Source organism: Nerophis ophidion, linkage group LG01 (assembly GCF_033978795.1).
Source record: "Nerophis ophidion isolate RoL-2023_Sa linkage group LG01, RoL_Noph_v1.0, whole genome shotgun sequence".
NCBI classification, from domain to species: domain Eukaryota; kingdom Metazoa; phylum Chordata; class Actinopteri; order Syngnathiformes; family Syngnathidae; genus Nerophis; species Nerophis ophidion.
The window spans coordinates 59,189,778-59,210,052 of NC_084611.1; the positions used below are offsets into that span (position 1 = coordinate 59,189,778).

Genomic DNA, 20,275 nt, shown 5'->3' on the forward strand with positions numbered 1-20,275 from the left:
TTCTAAATTACATTTAGCCTTTAATGGTGTACTGAAACCCACTACTACCCACCACGCAGTCTGATAGTTACACATCAATGATGAAATATTAACATTGCAACTAGGGGTGTAACGGTACGTGTATTTGTATTGAACCGTTTCGGTACGGGGGTTTCGGTTCGGTGCGAGGGTGTATCGAACGAGTTTGTAAACTTAAGTCTTAACTGGCGTGGTGCAGTGGGAGAGTGGCCGTGCGCAACCCGAGCGTCCCTGGTTCAATTCCCACCTTGTACCAACCTCGTCACGTCCGTTGTGTCCTGAGCAAGACACTTCACCCTTGCTCCTGATGGGTGCTGGTTGGCGCCTTGCATTGCAGCTCCCTCCATCAGTTTGTGAATGTGTGTGTGAATGGGTAAATGTGGAAGTAGTGTCAAAGCGCTTTGAATACCTTGAAGGTAGACAAGCGCTATACAAGTACAACCCATTTATCATTTAACAAGCTGCTCTGCAGCCACCTCTGTCTGAGCAGTGAGCACCCAGCATTGTCCCGCCCACACAACCATCTGATTGGTTACATACAAAGCCAATCAGCAGTGCTTATTCAGAGCGATGTAACAGCCAATCAGCAGGGCGTATTCAGAGCGATGTAACAGCCAATCAGCAGTGCGTATTCAGAAAGCATGGAGTCAGTGCTCCGGCGTCGAGATGAGCAGATATTTGTTTAGCAGGTGAGCAGCTGACATCGTACACTCCCCAAATTATAAAAAACACTTCCCAGTCACAACTATTACAAACATCACTATGAGCCCGTTGACCTTCCAGAAACTTAAACTGCAGCTCAGCTCCCCTCATAGTTCTGGGTTGAGGTGAAGGCTAATTAGCTCTTAGCGTTAGGTTAACTCATTGTGCCGTGTGTGTGTGTGTGTGCGTGCGTGTGTGTGTGTATGTGCGTGTGTATAATAAAAGTCAACTACAGGCTTCCCAAATGCTGTAATAAATTAAGCATGATGAGTTGACTTGAAACTGTTTAATGTTGCAATTTTTATATGTAGAAGAAAAATGTTGTCATTTTATTTAATCAAAGCAACAATTTGAGGCAGTTTAATGTTGATTAACGTGGGCAGAATTATTATAGTGTTCCTAATGTTAAAAGGATAAAGCCATTGTTTACAAATTTGGTAAATAAATAACCAAAAAATGTATATTTAGTTGTTTTCTTAATGTACTGAAAATGAACCGAACCGTGTCCTCTAAACCGAGGTGTGTACCGAACCGAAATTTTTGTGTACCGTTACACCCCTAATTGCAACACATGCCAATACGGCCTTTTTAGTTTACTAAATTACAATTCTAAATTTCCCGGGTTTTCGTCTTCGAAACGTCGTGTAATGATGACGTATACGCAAGACGTCACAGGGTTTCAGGAAGTATGAGCACTACGCACACATTCAGCTAAAAGTCGTCTGCTTTAACGGCTTAATTACACAGTATTTTGGAGATCTGCATTGCTGAATCTTTTGCAATTTGTTCAATTAATATTGGAGAAGTCACAGTAGAAAGATGGAGTTGGGAAGCTTTAGCCTTTAGCCACACAAACACACGGTGATTTCTTGTTTAAAATTCCAGGAGGTGAAAATTTACTATGGATCAAAGCAGACATGAATCCAGACCAAATGTCAACCAGCAGGTTTCGGTGAGAAAATTGTGGTTAAAAAGTTGCTTTTTACCGGATATCAGCGGAGCTTCCGTCCCGCTGCAGCTTCGTGACTTCCCTCAGAGACACTGCGCGCCAACACACCCGTGGACACACTTCGCCGACTATCAGGTAATATTAAACTCACTAAACCACTAGCAACACAATAGAAAAATAACGGATTTCCCAGAATTATCCTAGTAAATGTGTTTAATAACATCGGAATCCTTCCCAATGCAATGGCGGTTTTTTTTAACTCGTTTTTTTTCTTTTTTTTTAGTCCGTCACTATCAATATCCTCAAACACTAATCTTTCATCCTCGCTCAAATTAATGGGGAAATTGTCGTTTTCTCAGTTCGAATAGCAGTGTTTGTTGCAGGCTCCCATTAAAATCAATGTAAATATGTGAGGAGCCATCAACATGTGACGTCATCGTCTGCGACTTCCGGTAGAGGCAGGGCATTTCTCTTAGCACCGACAGTTGCGAACTTTATCGTGGATGTTCTCTACTAAATCCTTTCAGCAAAAATATGGCAATATCGCGAAATTATCAAGTATGACACATAGAATGGACCTGCTATCCCTGTTTAAATAAGAAAATCTCATTTCAGTAGGCCTTTAAGCTTTTTTATTTCACTTTTGTTTATGTTTTTGTTTAGTTTAATAGTATTTTTAGAATGTGTCGTGGGCCTTTAAAACATTAGCTGTGGACCGCAAATGGCCTCCGGGGCACAGTTTTGACACCACTGCTGTAGAACATAAAAAATAAAATCTGATAAATCTATGGTTAAAAAGCGAAGCCTGGCGACGCATGCGCGTTTATCAAAACTCTCTCTGTCTCCCCCTCCCTCACGAATGTTGCTGCCGTGCGCCACTTTTTGTTTTTGTTTTTAACCCCTTCTTAACCCTGAACGTACATTGAAATCACACGCAACCCTTAACTTAAAATGCCGGACATTTGAGGCATTTAAGAAACTCCACCTGGACAGCTCCGCAAAGAGGACATATCCCGTGAAAAGAAGCGGTCAGTCTATCATATACCTTGATCGCTGCTAGATTGCCGTGTGTTGTTTTTTTGATTGATTGAAACTTTTATTAGTAGATTGCACAGTACAGTACATATTCTGTACAATTGACCACTAAATGGTAACATCCGAATAAATTTTTCAAGTTGTTTAAGTCGGGGTCCACGTAAATCAATTCATGGCGCCTCAGTGTGCATTGTTTACACAACGTGCGGTGCGCTACTTAATATCTCTGTGACGTTCGGTTCACCTCCGAACCGAAACCCCCGTACCGAAACGGTTCAATACAAATACACGTACGTTACACCCCTACTAGCCGCGCATCTCTAACGCAGAGACAAAAACCACCCTGGCGGCGCCAAAATCGTCAGAATTCCGCAGATCCGCGGAAAATTCCCATCCCTGTAAACATGTTTAAAACGATCATGATGCTATTTTTTGTTAGCCTGCCAATGGGCAGGTCCAACGTATGGTAGCATTAAGCTAGCGGCATGAGAGCAAACTTACCTAATGTAATTGAATTGCTTTTTTCATTTTATACCAAACTGTATTGTTGATAATTATACTGTATGTGCACTTCATGAATACATTGTTATACTGTCTCTTGTGTGCTTAGTTTTATAGTAACTTTATTGTGGAGACTATTAATAAACAACCTCAAGTTGGAAGTTTCCTATCTCTAATTTAAATTACATTTAATTTAAAACATATAATTTGAAAGACATAAAATACATATCTGCCAAACTAAATTTCAACATTAAGGGAGGGCAGAAAATTATATGTCAATAAACCAAGTGTGTACAAAAAGCAGCAACAATTGAGAATTACAGCAGAACAATATAACATAACAAGAAAAAGATATGTTAACACTAATAACTAGAAACACAGATTTGTCTTTAAAATTATCTATAACATTTAGTCTTTAAAAAAATACATGCTTCATATAGCCAATTATGCAAATTATTGATGACTTTCCATATTGACACAGCTCCCACTGCCACAAATAAATTGCCTGTCTGTGGGGAAAAAAGGATTTTGTCTGTTTTTTAAGTTGTAATTGACATACTTTATTTCTGAATGTTCAGTTTTACAATGCTTCAAAGTAAAAGCTCTAGAATTAGACTCAAATGCAGTATTTTTTTAAAAGCATTTATCTTTCTACTGAGCTAGCGAATTGAAACCAAACAACAGGAAAAGAATAGAAAAATTTTACAAAAAAAATTTGTTTAAACCATTTAAAGTTTGTGGATAAAAACGTGTTGTTCCTGAAATTAGAATATGTGGTATGGAAAATTAATGAACAAATAAATGTTTAGTGTTCCCAGGAAAAATGTCTTTATTTACTACTTGATAGTATTGCTAGTAAATACAAAAAAGACAACACATCACAGCACGTGTTGTATAAAAAATGTGTCATGGCACAAAAAGGCAGATTATCTATATCAGTGGTTCTCAAACGTTTTTCACCAAGTACCACCATAACGCTCATAAATAAAATACAGTAGCATAGTAGGCCCAAGTATTCATTAAAAACAAGGCAGATATTGTTTTTAACAAGTATATTTAATATTTCTGGCCAGAGTAACATTACACACAGTTTGAACAGTAACACTGTGTTTGAATATTTAAAAAAAACAATATTTACTTAAGTGATTATCTGACGTACCACAGGATGAAGCATTCGCACCACTAGTGGTACTTGTACCACAGTTTGAGAATCCCTGAATTATATGCACAATTAAGCTAAGCTGCTGAACAGGATAGGTTAAAAAAAACAACCTTAGTTTTCTGGCATGTCTAATATCATAACCCGAACAGAAAATACTTGTTCGACATGTTATAATAGACTTTAACTTGATATTTGGCATTGCCACAAATAGTCAGCTCTTACCTTAAAACTGATCTTTATTTTGTATTCAACCCCCTCCTTTAGAATAAAGGCCTCCTTCTTAAAGGCTTCCAAGTCTCCTGTAGGGAATTAAAAGAACAAAATGAACAGGTATCAACATGTCCTTCATATTTCACATATTCATCCTACAGTATGATGTTTCCTTCATGACAGGACCACCATCATTTCAAAAGTATCAATCAACAAACATTTTTTTTATACAGCCCTTAATCACAAGTGCCTCGAAGGGCTTCACAAACCACAACATACTCTGATCTGAACCCACCTCTGTAGTGTTTTTCATTCTCAGCAGTCCAACAGTAGCTTATTCAAAGTGTGTTTGAATCAGACAAAGCGCTTGAATTTAGAACATACTGGTTTAAAAAAATGCTTTAGGTAAGGTCCCAACAGGACTATAACATGCTTTTTCTTCTTTGTTGCCTTGAAAATATGTGTTGGGTCTTTATCAAGCTTAAAAATCAATGACAAGCTAAAGACCCATCAGTCACTATGATTCCATGCATTAAATTAGTCTGATTTCTCAAAGAGTTTGCATCAGAGAGAGTACATGCACTATCTCTAATGCGACTATTAGTTACATTCGCCTTTTTATACCTGCTTCTAGGGCCGGGCGACATATCGATATAAACGATATATCGCGGGTTTGTCTCTGTGCGATATAAAAAATGACTATATCGTGATATTCGAGTATATGTTCTCACGCAGTTGCTTTTAGCTGCGGGCATTACATTACAGGCTCTTCTTGCTCTTTCCTGTCTGTCCTCACAGACAGCAAGCACACTTACATACGTCACATACTGTCACATCATATGTCACATACGTATATGCCCTCGCTGAGCAGAGAGGTAGCAGCATGGGTAACGTTAGCTGAATACAAGAAAAAGAAGGTGCGAATGAAGGAAGAAGTAATTCCCATGAAAAACAGCAGGGGGTCCATCGTCTGGCGGTGTTTTGGCTTCAAGTGGGAATATGTTGAACAGACAACCGTAATTTGTCAAGTATGCAGCAAAAGCGTTGTTATAAAAAGTAGTATTACTGCTAATATTTGGCATCATTTGAAAAGTCACCTGCTAGAGAATGTGTACTCCGCATATCAACATTTCCATTCGCTGCCACGCTCCCACACCATCAAAATGCCGAGGCAAAAATTTCCAGATAAACACCGTTTGAAAAAAATAGTCAACAAAATAATTTAATAACGTCCGGAGTAACCTACCACATAGGGAAGGAGGAATACTATTTGATTTCCTATTATGCATCTCATTTTTATTTGACACTTAAAATGTCTCTGACAATCTTGCACTTTCTGTTTTGGAAATGACATAAACGTTTGTGCCACTGCTAAATAACTGTTTAATAAATACAGTTTTGGTCAATTGACTTAGCTGTGATTTCCTTCTCTGCATGAAAGTTTAAAATGAGCATATATTAATGCAGTATGAACAAGAATGTTTTAATGTAGACACATAGAATCATCATACTGATGTGATTATATGCATCAAGTGTTAATTCAAGGTCAAGGCAAAATATCGAGATATCTTTGGGTTCTACTTGTATAGCGCTTTTCTACCTTCAAGGTACTCAAAGTGCTTTGACACTACTTCCACATTAACCCATTCACACACTGATGGCGGGAGCTGCCATGCAAGGCGCTAACCAGCACCCATCAGGAGCAAGGGTGAAGTGTCTTGCTCAGGACACAACGGACGTGACGAGGTTGGTACTAGGTGGGGATTGAACCAGGGACCCTCGGGTTGCGCACGGCCACTCTGCCACTGCGCCACGCCGTCCCCGAGATATATATCGTGTATCGCCATATGGCCTAAAAATATCGAGATATTAAAAAAAGGCCATGTCACCCAGCCCTACCAGCTTCATTATCATTCATCCCATTCGTATTTCGAATTAATCCGGCATTTTACATTTCTTTAGCTATCTTCGATGCACTTCAAAATGTTCTGTTCTTTTCATTTGTGAAGAAAATAAACAGTCTCCAATTGTGTTATTATTGACCGGTATCTGCTTTTGGGTTGCATCTCGTGTGTTGAAACTGGCGCATGTGCAATACAAAGGGTGTGTGTGCTTTTTACAATGTGGGGTCGAGTGCGGTCATGTGACTGCTATGTTCTGTTTAATTGGCAAAAGGTAGTCAAACGTCACCAGTATGTTCTGCTTTAATTAAGTCTTATTTACGTCTAATATGCATGTCGTATTTTCTATTATGCTGTGGCAACTGATAAAAGACTGTCAAGACTTCCGTTTCTGGATTGACAACTTCCGGTGTCATGGCAACACAGTAAAGCTATTTACTTTCATGTTAAGCGGAGAGTACAAAACTGAACAATTTATTTTTCAACTCCTGCCTCATCAATAACTCATTGCCACATTGGTGAGCCTTTAACATGAGCAATGTCAAAAGACAACAGTGAGACCAACATAGCAAGGCTTAAAGGGACTTGGCGAGCGTTGCAGTAGGCCTTATGATGGCATTTTGTTTATATGTATGAGTGCACATGTGCACATTCAGTGTTAATCATGACATTGTGATTTTTGAGAAATTTCATATTGCTACAAAAAAATTTCTCCGCTACTTTTTTTTTTCATTTAGTAGCACCGGTGCAATAAGTGAAAAAGCTAAGCTACAGGCCTGAGTCCAAACGTATCTCTTGTGTGTGACTGCCATCTACTGTCAGACTTATAATTACACCATGTACCAAATAAAATTGCTTCGAGGTCGGTAAGCACAACCAGAATTAATAGGAATTGTAGGGCGCACTGTCGATTTTTGAAAAAATGAAAGGATTTTAAGTGCGCCTTGTAGTCCAAAAAAATATGGTATTTGCTGAAACCGATATTGATCCGATACGATTTTATCAGGAATGTACATAATTTTTTATTATTTTGTCGTGTGGAATGTTAGAAAAACTATAATTACATTAAATTATTAAAACAAAACAATAGTAGGTATAAAAGACACTAACCTATTTACTGTACTTATGCTGTCAAAGTTAAATTGGGGTGGTAATTTTCAATTTTTTTTTTGGAAACACATAATGGCCCAAAGTTCATTAAACTCGTGACACAGTGAATTAAATGATGCAGTAACGTTGGTTCCTGGATATTTTTTTAATACACTTGCAGGTAATATGCAACTACAACTATTTGATACTTGTTTATATTGACTAATTTGCTGTTTTAGACTGCAATATTGTTCAATTAGGGACACTTATAGACATCTATGTCTAGCTTGTGTGCTTAGCTGTTGTGCAACTGCCATCTGATACTAACTCACCCACAGCTTCCCATGCTTTTGTAAATTACTTTACTAAAATACAAGAAAAAAGACAAATGTGTGCTTATTGGAGGACATTTAGATGTTAACTGGCTTTCCATCTTTGCACAGGTAAACATGCAGTAGGACTGCCTATATTGGAGATTTTAGATGTAAGCCGATATAATCTTATACTTGGGCAATAACGGATGTCAAAGTCCTCATTCAAGAACATTTTATATGAAGTTCATTTTACAAATTACTTTTAAAAGATTTCATTTGTATGGGTTTACTTCTGTTACATGAATCCGTAAATATTCATAAGAAATGAAGATCAAGACCTGTGTTTGTCAAAAATGATAAATGTTTTCATTTTTCACATAGAACTATAGAATAATTGAGAAGCGTAATATGTGTTATTTAATTGCTGAAAATAATCGTTTTTGTTGTGTCGAGTTTGTGAACTTGATGTCAACTGGAAAAGGGTGACTATCATGTATTGGACACAGCAGCCCTTCTTTTTAGCTGAGAAAGATTGGAGCTTAACCGATGCAGGGATGAGTGGATGCATCGATCTAAAAGTTCAGTGCAGATTCAGATTTGGGCCAATTTGGACAACAGCCCCAGTGAAGTTAACTGCTTTATCAATAAACTTTCAAACATATAACCTTATACAACCCCTCAAGAGGCAAATCAATAATTTGTATGGCGTGTAGAGCGCAAGCATTCATGTAGATTTGGACCAAGGATGTTTACCAATGGATTTTTGGAGTTCTTCTTTTAAGACTTTTGCATTTTCAGTTGTCTAAAATGAGAGTCTAAACCCTAAATAATCTGGCAGTCCAGATGGTTTGAATCAGCCATGCATTGTCTTTTTCCATCATCATTTCCCATCTGTCTCGCTAAATGCACACAGTTAAAAGAAGATGCTATTACATTACTTTGTGGTCAAACTCACCCTGTAAATCCAGCACCAAAGGATTTGGTGCACTTTCACACATCAGTACCATTTGTGTCACCTGGACATTGGGAACACTTGGATCTGATGACAGGAACGTAACACATGTCATGTTCACACCAACATTTTTAGGATTACACACCAACAGCACACTATTATGGAATAATATCAGGGTCCTGCTTAACCGCTCAAAACTATGAGATCACTTTAGTAGAGATGTTCGAGAATATTGGCAGGCCGATATAATCGGCCGATAAATGCTTTAAAATGTAATATCGGAAATTATCGGTATCAGTTTCAAAAAGTAAAATTAATGACTTTTTAAAACGCCGCTGTACGTAGCGGTACACGGACGTAAGAAGAAGTGCAGAGCATATGCGTCTCCCAGTCAGCAGCACCTCCCCTCTCCCCTCTTCCGCACACAACACAGGAGTTGACGACTGCAGCATGAGACGTTTGCTGGCGACGCTTGATGACCTCATCAAACCGCAGCGAGCAGAGCATAACAACAACAAGATCGTGTTGTTGCCAGTGCTATAGCCTGGCTAACAAGCGAGCTCACTCGATGACTGACTAGCGACAACATGGCTATGGTTTGGGATTATTTTAAAGTGTGTCTGATGGATAAAAAACTGGCAATTTGCAATGACTGCAAAAAGTCGGTTATGCGAAGACGTCGTCCTTTAAATACGAGCAATTTGATCTACCACCTCTTCAAGAATCATTAGTAGATAAACGATGAATACAAGCAGAAGATGGATGAAAAAACACCAAAAAAAAGTAGTACTACATAGTTGTCGCTTAAATACTCCGCCAAGAAAAAACAAAAATACAACAAAAACTCACGACCTACCGATCTCAGGGCGGACACTCTAACCACAATGGACAAATGATCTGGGATCAGGGGGATCAAATACCTTTTACCCCCAATCAATTGCAATTTAATTAATGGGTTTTACCTTTTTATTTACTTTATCAATCTACCCGTGACCCTAATGGAGATAAGTGGTATAGAAAATGGATATATGCACTTTTTTTGAATGTTGTGATTTTTTATCTTAAAATAAAACATGTTTTAAACGCTGTTACAAAATACCTACAATAGAAATTATGGATTGTTCACATGTTTCTAAGTAGGTAAGCAGGACATCAAATAACTGTGTATAACAGATAACTTTTCTGACATCAATTATTCAAGGACTACATTCTCTCACCGTCAAAACAGAAATACAACATTACATACCAATTTCAGAGACTGCAGAGCCGAGGAGGGCTTGCTTGTATTTACGTAGGCTCTCGTCATGCTTATCCAGCTCTTGGATCTCTTGTAGAGTCTTTTGGGCAGGTGGCTTGTAGTTTACAGGCTCTGGCTCTTCGTTTTCGGCGGCTATGGCTGCTAGCTGCTCTGGAGTCAGGTCATCCTCAGCCATGTCTGAAAAAAGGTTAAGTACACTTTACGTTGATTTAGGAAAAAAAATGTTAGAAAAAATATTTTAAAAAGGGGTGCATCTTCACGATCAATACTCGCTTACTGGAAAGAAGTTCTCCTGGACAAACCGATGAGCACAATTGTGTCCAGTCCTCCTGTTCTGTAACTGCTGTGAGCTGATAAATGGCAGAAGATCCTCTTTCAGCAGGTATTGTGGATGCTGACCTAACTGTGCCTGCTTTGTGACATCACCTCGACTTCTCTGAAATAACCTCACCAGTGAAGAGATCACTATGACTATGCGTTTAACACATTTAGGTGTTGGACTTATATAATGGATCCAAGGATGAGATTTTGATCCAAGAGCTGGGTCACACACCACTAATTACAAACGCACTCTAAAAACCTCTGATAATAAATGACAGTAAAATCCAGCAAGCTGACGTGACCCCTGCAGAACAAGCGCACAGCATGTTAAAACTTAAAATAATAAATAAACACAAATTCCTGGCCACAACAAGGAGTGACAGCATGGATGCCCAATCACACGTTAGCAAGAAATGGTGGAGACAATCTATAAACTTGTGGGCCGACGAAAGACAAAAATAGGCTGTCAAAACAGGCTTATACTGGATAACAAGTGTAGAAAAAGTAATATGCGCAAAATAATTTTTTGCATCATAATACCCCAGAGGTCGGGAACCCAAAACGTTGAAATAGCCATATTGGACCAAAAATACAAATAACAAATCTGTCTGGATCCGCAAAAAATGAAAAGCCGTATATAAGTGTTATAATGAAGGCAACATAAGAAGTAAGTGTCTGTATTAGCTATAATAGCCTACTAGCAAAATGACTGTCGCAGACTGAAGCAAATCTTTGTTGACAGAAATTTTGAAATGTAATGTTTATTTTACACATTTTTACAATTATACAAACCATTAGTAATCAGAGGCTAGTCAGAAGGTGAGATAACACCTGGGAATTACTGGCTTTTAATGGCCAAAAGTATACATGTGTGTCCAAGTGAAAGGAAACGGCATGCTAGGTGGTGTTTGCAGTGGTCTGGAACAACATGGCACACAACTATCTGAAAAGCAGCTGATATTACATACAGATAATGTGTCATGAGACATCCATCCTTTCATCCATCCGTTTTCTACCTCTTGTCCCTTACGGGGTCGCAGGTGGTCCTGGAGCCCATCTCAGCTGCATTTACGAAACTAAATTATATACAAAGAGGATAAAAGTAAAGTATATTAAATGAGCTCAAATATACCGACAAAACAGGCATAATAATGCAATACGTACATACAGCTAGCCTAAGTAGGATTTTAACATTGATTAGCTTGCAGTCATGCACTGAACAAATATGCCTGATTATCCCTCCAACAAGTCAATAACATCAACAAAGCTCACCTTTGTGCATTCACGCACAGCATACAACTTTTGGTGGACAAAATGAGACAAAGAAGAAGTGGAATATTGAACATGTAAACAAACTGTTGCATCACAGTTCACACTGGTGAGTTCAAGAACCACAGAAATTAGTAGGACCAAACAATGTTCACCAAATACTCTCATCAGTGTAGCATACACACAAACATATTGAACAGTGGGCTTTCTAACAATTGGGAAGGTTTGAGTCATGTTTGTCCTCAAACAAAAAACATACCAAAATTAAAAAAAAAAAAAAATGTCCAATCTTTTTCGATTTTCAATCCTTTTTTAAAAATGCTCCAAAGAGCCACGAGGCCAGCAATAAAGAGCCGCGGCTCGAGAGCCGTGGGTTGCTGACCCCCGACATAACCCAATCTAAACTTGCATAAACACATTGTTGTCTGAGCTACTGAGATATCTAATTGTGCTCATTGAACCTGATGGCTGTGCTTTCAAACAGAGTCATAGCGCTATAATAGCAATATGTCACAGAGGTTTCTACAAAAGGAAGTAAACTCGCGTGACTTCACATAAACTTGACGTCCAACCCTCATTTTTCCTACATCATTAAAAAAAACACACTTGAAACCATTAACAAATTCAAATGGAAGAACACTGTGTTTTAGCTAAATAGTAGTCTGTTGTAAAGGCGATGTGGGTTCGAGCCCTGTCAAGAGCTGTTGGGTAAAACAACACAGCCTAAAGAGAGTACACAATCGCTAAACAAAGCTGATCAGTTTGATTGACAGCTATGGACACCACTCATTGCATTCCGTCGTCAAAATCGGAGGGCCTTTGATTGGGTGGGGCCCCTGGGCTTCAGTCCAGGTAAGCCCGTGCATTATAAGGTGGCATTGCACGACGTCACGTCTGCGTTGCTTTGTCGTGGTGTAATTCACTTTCTGGTCAAAAAGCTCGAGCGAAAAATAAATCAAGTGAGCGACGCGTTCGTAAATTAAGAGATCAAGCCGAAAATGACGTTTTGCTGTGCTGTTCCTAGCGTTCAAATCGGGAGATAGGACAGAGCGACAGAAGTGGTAATATACGGAATGAAGTCAGGGAAATGTAAGTAAAGTACATCTAAGGAAATGGCTCTCAAAAATGTCACTTTCATTTTCTTGGGGAGTCCAGTCAGACAATGCTCGTGTCTGCAGCGTTAACTTAGTCAAAAGTTTGTTTTAATATTTGATGGGGAAACATTATGTGATGCAATCAAGTTTATTTTCCATGGGACAATATATAGCAGAGTGGTCCAAAATTTAAAACTGAACAAAGCCGCGGGCCAAGGTTGAACAAATGAACCTTTTAATAGGGACCCAAACAAGTTTTGCATTGAATATTGAACAAGCAAGGCTTATATAACTTTATAAAGACATGCAAAATCAAGTTTCAAATGATAATAATAATAATTAAAAAATATCAATGGCATTTCAAATATAATTTAAATGAAAATGTAAAGCCTCTTTTCTATGTGCAGCCTTCTGAGGTAAATATCAAAATAAACTTTGTCCACAGGCTAATAATAAATTTCAAAATAAAATAATAATGAATGAATCAAACATTGGCTTCACGGTGGCAGAGGAGTTAGTGCGTCTGCCTCACAATACGAAGGTCCTGAGTAGTCAGGATTCAATCACGGGCTCGGGATCTTTCTGTGTGGAGTTAGCATGTTCTCCCCGTGATTGCGTGGGTTCCCTCCGGGTACTCCGACTTCCTCCCACCTCCAAAGACATGCACCTGGGGATAGGTTGATTGGCAACACTAAGTTGGCCCTAGTGTGAATGTGAGTGTGAAGGTTGTCGGTCTATCTGTGTTGGCCCTGTGATGAGGTGAGCGACTTGTCCAGGGTGTACGCAGTCTTCCGCCCGATTGTAGCTGAGATAGGCACCAGCGCCCCCCGCTACCCCAAAGGGAATAAACGGTAGAAAATGGATGGATGGATGGATGAATCAAATATTCAAGCTTTGAAGTAACAAGAGAAAGTGCATGACTAAAACATTGATTATTGCTTGGTTTGCTCCACTGATTTGATTTAAGACTGAATATGGAACAAGCAACGCTTATATAACTTCCAGTTATCCATTTTCTTCCGCTTGTCCCTTTTGAGGTCGTGGGGGGGTCGCTGGCGTCTATCTCAGCTGCATTCAACTTAATAGTGCAAAATCAACTTTCAAAAAACAAAAACACAATAATGGCATATTGAATACATTTTTAATAAAAATTGGAATGCCTCTTTTCTATTTGCAGGCTTTTGAAGTAAATATCAACATTAACTTTTTCCACAGGCTAATAAATTTGAAAATAAAATAAGATTTAATAATTCAAGGCCTTTTTACTTTTTACTCCCAAGCCTGGCATCTTTTCTTTGATGCTAGTTCATTAATGTTGGGGCTCAGGCTTTGAGCTGAGGTAACCTGAGGTGGGCGGGGTATGGTGGTAGCGGGGGTGTATATTGTAGCGTCCTGGAAGAGTTAGTGTTGCAAGGGGTTCTGGGTATTTGTTCTGTTGTGTTACGGTGCGGATGTTCTCCCGAAATGTGTTTGTCATTCTTGTTTGGTGTGGGTTCACAGTATGGCGCATATTTGTTACAATGCTGAAGTTGTTTATACGGCCCCCCTCAGTGTGATCTGTTACAATGTTAAAGTTGTTTATACAGCCACCCTCAGTGTGATCTTAATGGCTGTTGATCAAGTATGCTTTGCATTCACTTGTGTGTGTGTATAAAAGCTGCATATATTATGTGACAGGGACGGTGCATGCTGTTTTCTATGTAGGAAAAGCGGACGTGATGAAAGGTTGTAGAGGACGCTGAAGGATGTGCCTTTAAGGCAACCCCCCAATATTGTTGTCCGAGTGGAAATCCGGAGAATGGTTGCCCCCTAGGTATTTTATGGAGGGACACTGAAATGTGGGAGTCTCCCGGGAAAATTGGGAGGGTTGGCAAGTATAAGTATTAGCGGTGAATGCGGTGATACAGCGGTACCGCCGCTGTATAATACAAGCGGGCCAGCTCTAATGTTAATTTGATATTGCCTCAAGGGCCAAATGAAATTACACGGCAGGCCAGTTTGACACCCATGATATATAGGATTAGCTTGTGTTCTTTTAAGTTATGTTTACATTGTTGACAAATGTACTAAGAGACTGTGCAGACCAGCTGGCCGGAGTATTTACGAAGATCTTCGCCCAGTCCCTCTCCCAGGCCGTCATCCCATCATGCCTGAAGACCTCCACAATAATCCCGGTGCCGAAGAAGAACTCTGTCAGATGCCTGAATGACTACCGTCCAGTTGCACTTACACCTATAGCTATGAAGTGCTTCGAGAAGCTGGTACGGACCCATATCACCTCAGTCCTCCCTCCCGAGCTCGACCCACACCAGTTTGCCTACAGAGCCAACAGGTCCACAGAGGACGCCATCGCCACAGCCCTACACTCCTCCCTGGGTCACCTGGAGACGGGGGGGAGCTACGTGCGGCTGCTTTTTGTGGATTATAGTTCGGCATTTAGCACCATTATTCCTGATAGACTGGTGTCCAAACTGTCAGACCTGGGTCTCTCGAACTCAATCTGCATGTGGATTAAGGACTTCTTATCCAACCGCCCCCAGAGGGTGCAGTTGGGTTGCCACATGTCATCAAGCCTGCACCTCAGTACCGGCTCTCCACAAGGCTGCGTGCTGAGCCCCCTTCTCTACTCCATCTACACATACGACAGCACACCTGCCCACTCCAGCAACTCCATCATCAAATTTGCGGATGACACCACCGTAGTGGGGCTCATCTCGGAGGGAGACGAGGCTGCATATCGGGATGAGGTGGAGAAGCTGTCGGATTGGTGCAAAGTCAACAACCTGGCCCTGAACACCTCCAAGACCAAGGAGCTGGTCATAGACTTCAGGAGGAAAAAAACGGACATCCTGCCCCTGATCATCAGTGGTGACTGTGTGGAGAGGGTCTCCGACTTCCGCTTCCTGGGAGTCCACCTGGCCGACGACCTATCCTGGAGCACCAACACCATGGCTACCATCAAGAAGGCACACCAGAGACTGCACTTTCTGAGAATACTCAGGAACTCACAGGAACTGCTGATGTCCTTCTACCGGTGCTCCATTGAGAGCATCCTGACCTACTGCATCTGCGTGTGGTTCAGCAGCTGCACGGCCGCAGAGAGAACGGCGCTCCAGAGAGTCATAAAGACCGCCCAGAAGTTAATCGGATGCCCCCTCCCCCCCCTGGCTGACCTGTACAGCTCCCGCTGTCTCAGGAAAGCACAGAGCATCCTGAAAGACCCATTCCACCCCGGGCACAACCACCTGGAACTGATACCCTCAGGCAGACGCTACAGGGTGCTAAAAGCGAGCACCAATAGACTAAAAAATAGCTTTTACCCAAGAGCCATAGTAGCATTAAACAGGCACTGAGTGAGCACAATATGTCCATCATGTCCTCATGTGTAATGTTTAAATGTTTTTCTATTTTTTTCGGACCACAATGTGCAATAATGTTTTATGTATGTGTGTATATGTATTCATATGCATGCAGATATGCATCTGTGTGGATACATATACATATACATAGATACATCTGTCATCTCTATCTTTTTTTTACTATTTATACTACCATATTGTATATGCACCTTAGGAGGAGCTGCTCCAATTTCGTTGTTCTTTGAACCTGTTCATTGCAATAATGACAATAAAACTCTATTCTATTCTATTCTATTCTATTCTAAATGTCGACCATACAATTTGTCGCTGACAATTATATTTGTGACGTGACACATTTACTTGTGTTTTTCTAGGCAGAAGTGGGTCAGCCCCGCCACTCGCATGTAAACGACATGTAAAATGTGAGAACAATTCCTGTTATCCTTGTTAAAGACATGAATACCTTGCTCATTTTGCAAAGCGGGCTTCTTATGGCAGTACATCTGTGACACACGAGCATTTAATGCGGAGGCAAGATGTCGGACATCTGGAGGGAGGATGTGGTCTCAGCCTCGGTAAGATCGTTAGCTTCTCTTGTGCCATGTGAGACGAAGTTGTGCAAAAAATAGATTTAATTATCATTTTAGTCAAAGTAAGCCAGCTAAACTTTGTCTACATCAATTCAAGTACATTTTAAAGCAGCATCAATTGGCAATGCCGTAAAAAAAAAAAAGGCACAATAAACAGGCGTGCACACACAAACAGAGACAGACAGGCACCAATGCAGGAGGTATCATAAGATTAAACACAATCTATTAAATACTGAACATTTTAAGAATTAATACAAGATCCAATTCTACACATTGATGAGTCTATTAGAGTGCTAAAACTGCCAAGAGTTAATCAGTAGTTAATATACCAATGTGAAGCTTTTTAAACATATCACAAAATGCTTTTCTTTTGGACGAAGTTAGATTTTGTGTTTTGTGGATTGTTGTCTTTGCTGCTATTTTAACTGGGTTTTTTTTATACATAAACAAGGTTGATTGTTCTTTTTTAGCACTTTGCCTTTCTTTTCTTTCAAAGGGAAACATTTTAATATTCATTTAAATGTTTGTAACAACAGAATTAGCAGCACAGTTACAGTGTATATAAGTATGTATGAATTATTATTTGTTGATAGTAAGCACAGACCTAAGCTGCATTTAAAAGTCGATGGAAAATTAAGAGCCATTAAATACTGTATGTGTACGCTTTATTAACAGACTAATCGTTAAAATAGGCGTTGCCTAGTCTAATCAGCTATCAAAAATAATCGTTAGTTGCAGACCTGATTGTATACTGTGAATATACACATATTCACGGTACAAAAGTTTCTTATCAAGGTTATTGTGAGCAAAATTATCAAGGTTATCATTATTATCACTGTATTTTTAAATATGCTCAAAATGTTCAAAAAATATACTTAGACTGAAATCTTTTAACTAAGTTTTATTAAAAAAAAAACCATCCCATTCAAAATGCTTTCCTTTGTAGAAGAAACAATATTGTAGATAAAGCTGCGACAATAATCGATTAAAATTGATTATAAAAATAGTTTGCGATTAATTTAGTCATCGATTCGTTGGATGTATGCAATGCACATGCGCGGAGGTTTCTTTTTTTGTTTGTTTTTCCCTAAACCATTATTTATAAACTGCAACATTTACAAACAGCTGAAAAACAATAATCAAAATAAGTACAAAAACAATACAAAACAGGCTAAGTCTCATGAGGTATTAGTGAGCTAGCCAATGATGTGTCATGTGCAGCTCACATGACCACGCCGTCTCCTTTGTGGAAACGTTCAAAAAATGGCGGAGGTAAACAGTACGGATAGTTCAACAGAGAAACATCTCGAGGTTATAAAAGCGTACGACCTAAGTCGTCAAAAGTGTCGGAACACTTTACTTTAAAGACTTCAAAGAAGACATTTCCTGCAAAACGAGCAGCATGGACCTCGCGTACGTGGCACGAAGGACGACATTGCTGCGGCAGCACCTGAAGAGGGGCCATGGATGAAGAAAAAAGTTCACGGTACGTAACTTTTTTAAGTCCATAGGCCGAGTACATTGAACCGTTGTGTCCGTCTTTGTGTGTTTTTAATATGTTGTTAACAAGGAGATTTTTTAAAGGTAATAAACGGACAGAAATATCTCAGGTTGGTTTCATAATGGATCAACGTAGCCGGACCCGATAAAGCTATATAATATTTGACCGACGCTTTAGTAATATAAACATTATGAAGGTGCTGAAATATTTCATGCTATTATTCAGAAGCAGCCTAAAATAATACCTTGATTATTCACAACAGAAACCTGTACAATATCTGATTCAGTTCTGATCTGATGAGTTACATTTCTGTGTTATTGTTGTATCCTGCATCCCCAATGTCGATTTATTTCATTTAGCTTTTGTTTAATGAGGTGGTGTAATTTAGATAGATAGATAGATAGATAGATAGATAGATAGATAGATAGATAGATAGATAGATAGATCTTTTATTGATTCCCTCAGGGAGTTTCCTCAGGAACATTTAAATTCCAGCAGCAGTGTACAGAATTGACATCGAATTTAAAAAGTAAATAACGGGGGTTTAAATGGAAAAATATATATATATTTATATATATATATATATATTACAATAAGAATAAAAATAAAAAAGCAACATAAGAATAAAAATATAACAGTAAAAATAACAATGTAACAAGAAAAACTAGGCAGCAGTGACCATGATGACAAAAAATGTGCCTTTTACATCAGAAATTATCATCAATCAATCAATCAATGTTTACTTATATAGCCCTAAATCACTAGTGTCTCAAAGGGCTGCACAAACCACCACGACATCCTCGGTAGGCCCACGCAAGGAAAACTCACACCCAGTGGGACATCGGTGACAATAATGACCCAGTGGGACGTCGGTGACAGTGATGACTATGAGAACCTTGGAGAGGAGGAAAGCAATGGATGTCGAGCGGGTCTAACATGATACTGTGAAAGTTCAATCCACAATGGATCCAACACAGCCGCGAGAGTCCAGTCCAAAGCGGATCCAACACAGCAGCGAGAGTCCCGTTCACAGCGGAGCCAGCAGGAAACCATCCCAAGCGGAGGCGGATCAGCATCGCAGAGATGTCCCCAGCCGATACACAGGCAAGTAGTACATGGCCACCGGATCGGACCGGACCCCCTCCACAAGGGAGAGTGGGACATAGAAGAAAAAGGAAAGAAAAGGCAGATCAACTGGTCTAAAAAGGGAGTCTATTTAAAGGCTAGAGTATACAAATGAGTTTTAAGGTGAGACTTAAATGCTTCTACTGAGGTGGCATCTCGAACTGTTACCGGGAGGGCATTCCAGAGTACTGGAGCCCGAACGGAAAACGCTCTATAGCCCGCAGACTTTTTTTGGGCTTTGGGAATCACTAACAAGCCGGAGTCCTTTGAACGCAGATTTCTTGCCGGGACATATGGTGCAATACAATCGGCAAGATAGGATGGTGCTAGACCGTGTAGTATTTTATACGTAAGTAGTAAAACCTTAAAGTCACATCTTAAGTGCACACGAAGCCAGTGCAGGTGAGCCAGTACAGGCGTAATGTGATCAAACTTTCTTGTTCTTGTCAAAAGTCTAGCAGCCGCATTTTGTACCAACTGTAATCTTTTAATGCTAGACATGGGGAGACCCGAAAATAATACGTTACAGTAGTCGAGGCGAGACGTAACAAACGCATGGATAATGATCTCGGCGTCTTTAGTGGACAGAATGGAGCGAATTTTAGCGATATTACGGAGATGAAAGAAGGCCGTTTTAGTAACGCTTTTAATGTGTGCCTCAAAGGAGAGAGTTGGGTCGAAGATAATACCCAGATTCTTTACCGTGTCGCCTTGTTTAATTGTTTGGTTGTCAAATGTTAGAGTTGTATTATTAAATAGAGTTCGGTGTCTATCAGGACCGATAATCAGCATTTCCGTTTTTTGGGCGTTGAGTTGCAAAAAGTTAGCGGACATCCATTGTTTAATTTCATTAAGACACGCCTCCAGCTGACTACAATCCGGCGTGTTGGTCAGCTTTAGGGGCATGTAGAGTTGGGTGTCATCA

The 20,275-nt window shown here is 39.7% G+C and overlaps 1 protein-coding gene across 5 annotated transcripts in view; it reads right to left on the reverse strand.

Annotated features, from left to right (window-relative positions):
• Positions 1 to 20,275, reverse strand: part of LOC133557684 (rho GDP-dissociation inhibitor 1-like) — a 70,645-nt gene that overhangs the window by 25,366 nt on the left and 25,004 nt on the right. Inside the window, exons 2-6 of one of the 5 annotated variants that reach the window (XM_061908395.1) lie at positions 11,429 to 11,488; positions 10,369 to 10,441; positions 10,080 to 10,288; positions 8,837 to 8,920; positions 4,590 to 4,666 (exon numbers count right to left, since the gene is read on the reverse strand). In XM_061908395.1, coding sequence (XP_061764379.1) covers positions 4,590 to 4,666; positions 8,837 to 8,920; positions 10,080 to 10,266 — 348 coding nt within the window. In that variant the 5' untranslated portion in view covers positions 10,267 to 10,288; positions 10,369 to 10,441; positions 11,429 to 11,488. The remainder of the gene's footprint in view (positions 1 to 4,589; positions 4,667 to 8,836; positions 8,921 to 10,079; positions 10,289 to 10,368; positions 10,442 to 11,428; positions 11,489 to 20,275) is intronic. The other 4 variants (XM_061908388.1, XM_061908405.1, XM_061908379.1 and 1 more) reach the window with 4 other exon arrangements.